Below are 9,959 nucleotides of genomic sequence, written 5' to 3'. Positions count from 1 at the left end.
ATAAATTTAATAAATTTAGGGACCATTATGATATTATTAATTTTATAAATGTGAGCATTATGATGGGAGACTAGGGGTGAGCGTTCGATCGAATCGAACTGAATCGAATGAAAAAATTTCGAGTTAATCGAGTTGACGAATCATATTTTATCATCCTAATTTGATTTGAAATTTTCTCGAATCGAGTCGAGTGAGATGGAATTCGAATCGAATCGAATCAAATATATTTGTTGAAGTTAAATTTTAAAAAATAATTTTAGGTCCTTGTAACCACTGTCACTTATCATAATAAAATTTGTCTACTTTAACCAAAATATTTATTAGCTTTCATCACCTCATAAATTATTTATTAATTTTTTATATACACTATGTATTTTGGAATTAAAAAATATATTAAATGTAAAAATGTAATTTTTTAATAAAAGTTATTTTAAAGATAAAATGTGAAATTGATACCAATATAAAATTTAACATGAATATTTAAGGGCATAATTAATAATTCAATTTTAATATAAATATTTAATATGACTAAACAATTTAATAATATAAATAATATAAAATGTGAAATTTAATTTAATAAAATAAATACTAGATATAAATAAAATTATTACTATTTATGTTTAGTGATTTTTTTTGGATAATTTTGAATTTTTATTTGAGAATAAAGGGTGAGAAGTAAAAGTTTAGGTGAAAAATAAAAAGTTTTGGGCAATAAAAGTTTGAGGGAAAGTAAATACGAGAGAGTAAAATTTTGGAGGGAAAATGTTAAAAAAAAATTGGGGTGGGGATTAGTTTGGGGTAGATGAGAGGTGGGATGTGAAGGAAGTAAAAATTTTAGGGAGAAAGTGGGAGAGAGTAAAAATTTTGGGAGAAAATAAAAAGTTTTAAGGGTTTTTAGGAGTAAAATTTTGAGAAAAAGTAAATGGGAGAGTAAAATTTTGGTATGAAATAGATTTTGGGTAGATTGGAGGTTTGGGATGGAACGGGAGTAAAAGTTTTAGGGGGAAAGTGAGAAGGGGTAAAAGTTTTGAAGGAAAGTAAAAATGTTTGAGAGTTTGAGGTAAAAATGTAAAATATTATTGTTTGATATTCGAATTATTCGAATTATTCGAGTTATTCGAATTCGAAAACTCAACTCGATTCGCACTCAAAATTTGAAAAAAAAAATTCTAGTTGACTCGAATAACTCGATTAACTCAAATAATTTAATTCGTTTAACTAGAAATTCGATTTTTTTTTGAATTTTTCAAGTCGAATCGAGTTTTGCTCCCCCTATGGGAGACAATGGCCAACAAAAACGTCATTTTGCTCATAGCGCGTTTAGTAGAAGCCTCCTCTCCCACACGGCGTCTTTGAAAACACTTATCAATGCGTTTTTGTTTAAAATTAAACGTTCATTTTGTTAAATAATTTTGAGGTTTATCTACTTTATTATACAAGCTGTATTTATGTTAGAAAAATAAGTAATTTATATTATTATTTAAATTTTTTATTGAATTGTTGTCACTAATCAATCGAATATTAAATTAATCAAAGAATATTTTAAAATAAATTATATTATTATAATGATTTTTTTTTTAAAAAACCAATAAATATTGTAAATATTGAGATTTATATGCCCAAAATTTATAAATTTTACTTATCACCACTTTAACCAAACCTTTATTTTAATATTTTTATACATTTTAGTCATATTATACAAAATGTTTCATCTACATTATTTGTGTATTTATATTTACTATTATTTAGGTGTGTGACAGAGTTGATTTACGAATCAACTTAACACTAATTCAACCAAGGAAATCACTAAAATAACCTTTCATATTTAAACTATTTTTTTATTTTAGTTTTTTTACATATTACATATGTTGTTATTATTAATAATTTTAAATATTATTTTTTGTTATTTATTAAATGTTATTTTTAATTACTTACTTATGTTCTAAATGTGATTTTCACACATATACACGTGATATAAAATTACTAATATTATTTTCTAAAAATCCCTAGTTAACTTATTGCATAGGTGAATCCGAGTGTGGTAGTGAGGGAGCTTTGCACCCTTTTTTTTTCTTTTGGAAAAGGAAAAGTATTAAGTTAAGATTACACCATAACAATATTTTTCCTGCTTGTTGCCTAATTAAAATTATATCCTTTAAATACTTTATTTACCTTTTCTTAATAATTATATGGTAGTTTCTAAAGAATATTTAGCACATTTCTTCACTTCTTTTTGGAGAATGCATTTCTTCATCTTAAGACATTCTAACAAGTATAAAATGGTATTCTTGAATGAAAATGTACAATATCCCCCAACCAAAAGGTAGCCATAATTTTTCTTTCTTTAAAAAAATATCCATCCCTTATTTTCCTTCATCACAAAATTCAAATACATAATTAAAAAAATCTTCTAAATTTGAATAACCCTATATTTGAATTTATTATTATTTTCATACTTAAATAAATATATATTCACATATTTTTTATTATTATTTAATGATTATGTATTGCAATAGTGGATGCTATTATATTCAAATATATTAATTATATATATTTGATAACTTCATCCATCAATCATTACATATAAATTATACTTTGTAGATTTAATCTTAAAAAAAAAGGTAAATTATACTATTAGTCACTAAATTATAGGTTAATTTTTATTTTGGTCACTTAACTAAAAAGGTCACAATTTAATCATCGAATTATTCAAAAGTTTTTATTTAAGTTATTGAACTGTAAAAATCGATGCTATATAGCTTTCTCTGTTCGCACTACCTGTACTAATCAAAAGCTCTCTTTCTCTTTTTCTTTTACAGTCTATTTTTTTTTGGAACAACTTTGGACATCTCAGATCTATGAACCAAAGTTAAAATAGTTTTTTCTCTGGTCTTTAGTATTGACAGTCAGATCGACTTAGATCTAAAGTATATTCTTCTATTTGTCGATGAGTGTTGATCCACGGTAATAATCATTAAATCATCGCTTAAAGTTCCCTAGTGAAACTTTATTTTAAAAAACCTTGATAAACTAGTTACTTAAATAAATTTTTTTGAATAGTTCAGTGACTTATATAAAAATTTTTAAATAATTCAATGACCAAATTGAAAATATTTTTAATTAAATAACCAAAACAAAAAATTATTCCTAATTTAATGACTAATAAGTTAGTTTACCCTAAATTCATATCCATATTTTTATTTATATAGTTTTCATATAATTTACTACTTTAAATCTCTCTCTCTCTCTAATGATGCCCTACAGAATAATGGAACATGCAGCGATTCCCTTAGATACTGTTGGGGAAAGACAGCCCTTTTGTCCTTTTTGTATGTCCCAACACATCATGTGAGCATTTTTTCACTTAGGAAAATAAAAATTCTGCCAGCAATATTTAATAACATTGTGAATTGACAGTAGTGCCCATCCCCTACCCTACACACCGACGCCATTCCCAACCCTGTCTCTTTCCCGTGTCGGTGCCGTATTGGGCGCTTCTAGATTATGTACCTCGTTGTCATTCTTGTTAATTATAAGGGTATTATCGGTAACATGCAAAAGTTATCATCCATTTCTGAAAATTCAGTTGATTTCATTAAGATTTGCTTCTCCGTATTTCTCTTTCGTAAATTTTCTTTAAAGGTTATTTTCAGAAAGAATTTTTTTTTTGAAATGAAATTATTTTCACGTTCAAAAATATGTTTTTCATGAAATTTAAAAAAACTTAAAATATATATTTAATTTTTTAAATATATACAAAAATACTTGGAATTTTTTTTTACATCAATTATGAAAATTGAAAATTTTTATATATCATGTATAATATTGACTATAAAAAGCAATAACAACTTATGTTAATATCATTTATTCCTAAGAAATGTTTGACATATTTTAATGGAAAATGATATGTTTTATCATCAGTTATTTATAATCTTATTTCTGTTTTTTAATTCCTTTTTTCAAGTAGTGTATGCTGTTAATTCTTAAACTACAACTATTAAAAATATTAAAAAATTTATTTATAAATTTATTTCAACAAATGATTATTAATATAGTAGTAGGAGATTTCTATTTGAATTTATTAGCATTGTGATTGATTCTCAAATAAAGTTTTTTTTTATTTTTTTATTTGAAATATTGTAAAAAAAATATTAAAACTTAAAGGTACTTTTATAATAATATTAATTATTAGTGGCAAAGTATAATTTTTAATAGTTTATATTTTTATAATTTTTAATAGTTTATATCTTTATAATTTTTAAAGGAGTCAATCAAATTTTTATTATTTTTTGGAGGTCAAAGTATAATTTTATCATTACAAATTTAAAATTTAATAAATTATAAAGTGTCTAAATGAAAAATTTTCCATTTAAATCAAGGTATTTAAATAATTTTACAACTAAATTGGTATTAAGTTAACTTGTGATACTAACTCATATATAACATAGATACAAATTGATGACACTAAATGAAAAACTATTTTTCAAAGAATAATTATATTTTAGTACTTATTTATTGAGGTTTAAAAGACTAAAATCCTTTTTTAAGTTATTTTTATAAATTTAATTTAAATTAAATTATATCAACTTAACTTATTATATTAAATTTAATTATAATGGTATAAATCGATATATATATTTTATAAAAAAAGGTATTTTTTTTTTCACAATGACATGGGAGAATCCTAATAAAACCAAACTGGTCTTAAAAAGTTACAGTTAATGTAGGACGCTAATTTTATAATATAAATGAGTTAATACTATATATACACGAATACACTTAAAAGAGAAACAAGGGAAGAATTTTCTTTGATTTCATAAGCCATCTATTTTGGAGCATATTCGGTAAGTAAATTACAAATTTACAGTTGTTTCCCTCGTTTTTTTCCAATTTATTTTCATTGATAAAATCAAAACTTTTATTGGAATGTGCTTTGTCGTCAAATTATAGTCTTTCTTGATTGTCTTTTTTTGAAAAAAAAAAAGATTTCATCGTTCTTCCTTGGTGGTGAAAAGAAAAAAGGGTTTCTTTTGTTTGTTTTTTTTCTCTCTAAAGATGCCGGAGAAAGGAGGGAGCTTTGTTCCAGTTCATCAATGGCGTCTTGGTTTGTTAACAGCTTTGGTTCTGGTTGGTATGGTGGTAGTTTGGAGCATAGATGGATGCACCATCAAAACCTTCGTCCAATCGTGGCAGTTTAAACAAGATTACATCACCTTGAAAGTTAACTCCTTTGCTAATATCAATCAAGCCCACCAAAATTTTTCACATTCTCTTCGAAATCTTACCTTAAATCCAACTTTAAATACTACCCATTTCCCCTTTTTGAATGTTAATTCTTCCCTCGAAACCAAAAAATCAAGCTTGAACTGGGTTTCAGCTGAGCTTGAGAACAACTTCACTGCAAATCTGTTGAGTAGGTGGCTGGCTGAAGGAGGGGAGCCATGTAAGGACTCTAAAACAGTGGAAATCAAGATTCCTGGCTTGGATAAGGATGATTTAGTGGAGTTATCAGCTGGTGAAATCCATTATTTCATGTTTCAAGCACTGGATGAATCTGGGAATGTTCATTGTTTAGGTGGGGATTACTTTGAATTTGATCTTTCAGGAGATTCATGGAAATCAAGGCCTTTGGTGAAAGATTTTGGGAATGGTACTTACTCAGTTTCACTTCAAGTTCATCCTGATTTTTCCGGTGACTATAATCTCACTGTTATTTTGCTTTTTAGACATTTCCAAGGTCTTAAATTTTCACCTGCAAGATTTGCATATGATAAACAATTGCGCCATATAAAGATTAGGTTCTTTAGGACTAAAACTCAATTGCCTGAATTGCAAATTTGTCAAAAATCTGATTTCAATAGAGATGTTTGGTCTGGTAGATGGACTAGACATGGTAAGAATGATGGTTGTCGGATTAGTAACGACGGTCGGTATCGATGCCTGGCACCAGATTTTCCATGTCGGAATCCGTGGTGTAATGGTTCCTTAGGGGTTTTAGAGAGTAATGGATGGGTGTATTCGAGCCATTGTTCGTTCCGGTTGTTTGCGGTTGATTCCGGTTGGGATTGTTTGAAGAATAGGTGGATTTTCTTCTGGGGTGATTCCAATCATGTGGATACCATAAGGAATATGCTTAATTTTGTGTTAGGGTTGCCCGAGATCAAATCGGTACCGAGAAGGTTTGATATGAACTTTTCGAACCCGAAAGATCGGTCTCAGACGGTTCGGATCACTAGCATTTTCAATGGTCATTGGAATGGAACACAGAATTATTTAGGTTTGGATTCTTTGAAAGATGAAGGGTTCCGGAATTTGTTAAAGAAGTACTTCTCGGAGGATACGGTCCCAGATACTATCATCATGAACTCTGGCTTGCATGATGGTGTTCACTGGTCAAATATTCGAGCATTTTCTCGTGGGGCAGAGTATGCAGCATCATTCTGGAAAGCCATTATGGAATCGGTGAGGCGGAGAGGGTTAGTAGTGCCACAAATCATTTTCCGGTCCACGATCGCAACCGGTGGGTATGCAAGATTACTGGCATTTAATCCTAATAAGATGGAGGCATTCAATGGAGTGTTTTTAGAGAAATTGAAACAGGCCGGGCTGGTTTCTAGTGTCATCGATAACTTCGATATGACATTTTCATGGCATTTCGATAACAGGTGCAACGATGGTGTTCATTACGGGAGGGCTCCCCTAAAGATGAAGTGGAGAGATGGTGAGATTGGACACCAGTACTTCGTCGATCTCATGTTATGTCATGTGCTGCTTAATGTTCTATGTGCAAGATAGTAGTACAAGTGCTTGGAGTTTTTCCGAGTAGAAAGCGGCATCTATGACATCATTGAGTTATTCGAAATTGCGGGCTTCCCTTGGGAGCCAAATTTACGAGTTAGTCGAGTAGAGTCAGGCATTCATTATTTGTTTATTGATTTAAATACCATATATAGTCACTTCACTTGTAGATCATTTGAAGCCCTGGAGTTCGAAGGGCCGATTTTCATACATCGATTATCGTATAGTATTACATTCGTTGCTCGTGTTCAGTTCACTTGTAGACCATTAAAGCCCTCGAGTTTGAAGGGTCGATTTTCATACATTGACTATCATATGGAATTGCAGTCATAGCTCTTGTCTGGTTCTTAGATGATCATTAGCAGCCCTCGAGTTTGATGGGCCGAATTATATAATATTTTGATTATCGCATAGCATTGCAGTCGGTACCCGAATCGTTGGTAGCATTCACTTGCAGTATGGGTTTTATAGTGTTTCGTGTCAAGGGACTGCCTACATAATGTTGCATATAGGTAATTTTCGTACTGGATTCGAGTTAAGCCTATGTAGGATATGCTATACATTTGAGTTTTATACGATATATAAATTTAAAATTTTATTAAAATCTATTTTATTGGATTTAATATTTTTGTTGAAACATTTTTAAATCTCATATATTTACATTTCAGGCGTGAATAAATGGTCCATTACCTTTTTATTAAAACAAGTTCATGAAAATTGGCGCAATTGTTTGGTGAGTTAAATGGTTAGCTGAAAGTGTGTTTGTTAAGGCGAAAGCTGAACTTTGAAGCAGTGCATCATAATGAGAAAGACTAGCATTGGTTGAAGAATGTAGGGTTAGCTTTAATTTGAACACTGGTTCCATGCACCTTTCATTTAAGACCATAAATAAAAATTAATATATTTCTCTGATCCAAAAATGGGACTAAATTAGCCCATTGGATGGGTTCAATAAAATTTTTTAGGAAGTTAGTTCAGTTTGGTGTGATGCATAGAATTGATTAAAAGACAAGTTAATCCACTAACAACTACTAAAAAAAATTGAAAATAAGGTGCATAAATTGCTGAAAAAATAAATGTTAAAAAAATTTAAATATTAAACTTCAGTTATAAAATTTATTTGATATATTACTTAAAATTTATTACACAATATAATTAGATTGTTTACTAAGTATTTAAATTACAGAAATATATATTCTATATTTTATCTTTAATTTTTAAACATTTCATCTTATTCTAAACAAAAATCAAATTTTAAGCATAAAATATTTATAAGATAATATGATCTTAAAATAAATAAAATAAAATTGAAGTTATTGAAAATATTCTCCTTTAAGTGGTAAGTACTTCTTATTTACTTATCATTTTCTACTTTTTTTATAGATTAAATTCTATCGGATTGTTATTATCAAACATGTGTAACAAATTAAAAATATTAAATTTTAATGGATTTAATTTTTTTTTCAAAAGTTTATCAAACAAGGCCTAAGTTAAAAAAATATTTATTTATTATAAAATAAAGATCATCAAAAGTAAAAAGAGCAAGATTAGAGAATAAAGAGAGAAATATGTATTTATCAATTGGATATTTACAGTATTTCTCTAAAGTATATCAAATTTCTTATCTTAATGGACATCCATTTTATATAAAAAAATATTAATAACATTTCCATTAATAAATAATGTGCTTCATTAAAATATTACTAAAATAAATAAAATTTTACGAGAAAAAAAACTCTCAATGAAATTAAAAGATTACACATATCTTTAATACACATAACATGTTACTTAATTAAAAACTTTACCAGGAAAATCCACAAAGGCAAAACCTTAGTTAAGAATAAAAGAGTACGACTTGTATTTACCCCTCATGATAACATTACATAATATCTTAGAGTTTACTTGTTTCAATATTGAATACTAGCTCTTCAAATGATTACTTGAATGGATTTGCTAAAAAATTATGTCACCGTTCTTTTGAAACTCATGAGTGAAGAAGAGTTTTGGGGAAATATATTTTGATCAGTCTTCTTTACTATATATAATCTTTTCAACTATGTTATGCATATAGTATTATCTTTGTAAACTATTGTGGATTTTTTTAAAATCTAAAGATAGGTCACACACTGAATAGAATGCATGTTATTACCAAGATACATCAATGCTTCTATAGCACTATGACATGGTACTTGAAAACCAATTAAGATACGCTACTTTTAGACCAGTGATTTCTTTATCATTCTCTTGAAGACAATAAATTATCTTTATTTATATCTAACGATCTTACAACCATTAGAGTATTCAATGGATGCGAGTTAATCATATTGGATCTCTTCAAGGCCTTTTTAGTATATGTCAATTTATCTACAAAAACTGTTTATGTTAAGTGACTGATCTACAAGTCGAGACAAAACTACATTTTTCTATGGTCATTTATCTCAAATCCTTCTTTAAATAATATACTATTTTGTAATCTCTTCAGGAGTTTCAACATTAATCATAACAAATTATGATCATGATCCTTCTATAAAAATACATATGATCATGTTGGACCATTTTATAGTATTCCTTCAATTATTATTCATTGAGTCGAATTTATCACATATGTAACCTTTCCACCCCGGCCTAGACGTTAGACTCGAATTTAAAAGATTAAATTAGCCACTGAAATGGCCTAGCAAGGTTATCGGAGTTTTCGAAAACAATTGTTTTAAAACTTTTGTTTAACTTAGTAGAAAACATAGTGAAATTTCGGTTTATAATTCCTCAAAGTTTTAATTAATATCTAGCTACGGAAAAGATGATATTTACTTATGTTTTTAATAAAAATAGAGAGTTCATGCATATTATGTAACACCCCTAACCCATATTCGTCGCTGGAACAGAGTTACAGAGCATGTGATAACCCGAATTAGGGCCTAATAGGAATAGTGGTTTCGGGACCACAAAATTTGAGATAGAAATAATTATTTTATGATTATTTTGAGGTCTATGATATGATTGCATGATTGTGTGAAAATTTCGTGAAGAAATTCTATGCATAAAGTGCTTAATTTGAAGTTAGGGACTAAATTGAATAAGTTGCAAAACTTGCATTATAGAAGTTTATAGTATGAAATTGCTTTGAAATATTAATTAGGAGGCCTTAAATAGAAATTTGA

The 9,959-nt window shown here is 28.2% G+C and overlaps 1 protein-coding gene across 1 annotated transcript; it reads left to right on the top strand.

Annotated features, from left to right (window-relative positions):
- The first annotated feature begins 4,785 nt into the window (after positions 1–4,785).
- Positions 4,786–7,226, top strand: LOC107888878 (uncharacterized). The gene has a single exon (XM_016813130.2). The coding sequence runs from the start codon at positions 5,056–5,058 to the stop codon at positions 6,793–6,795; it is 1,740 nt and encodes a 579-aa protein (XP_016668619.1). The 5' UTR covers positions 4,786–5,055; the 3' UTR covers positions 6,796–7,226.
- The last annotated feature ends 2,733 nt before the right edge of the window (positions 7,227–9,959 follow it).

The sequence above is a fragment of the Gossypium hirsutum genome, chromosome A09 (genome assembly GCF_007990345.1).
Source record: "Gossypium hirsutum isolate 1008001.06 chromosome A09, Gossypium_hirsutum_v2.1, whole genome shotgun sequence".
NCBI classification, from domain to species: Eukaryota; Viridiplantae; Streptophyta; class Magnoliopsida; order Malvales; family Malvaceae; genus Gossypium; species Gossypium hirsutum.
Note: the sequence above shows the minus strand (reverse complement) of the source record. Positions and strands in the feature narration are given on the sequence as shown.

Excerpts from the sequence above, each read along its gene's own strand:
- LOC107888878 (XM_016813130.2), top strand. The coding sequence starts at position 5,056 with ATGCCGGAGAAAGGAGGGAGCTTTGTTCCAGTTCATCAATGGCGTCTT.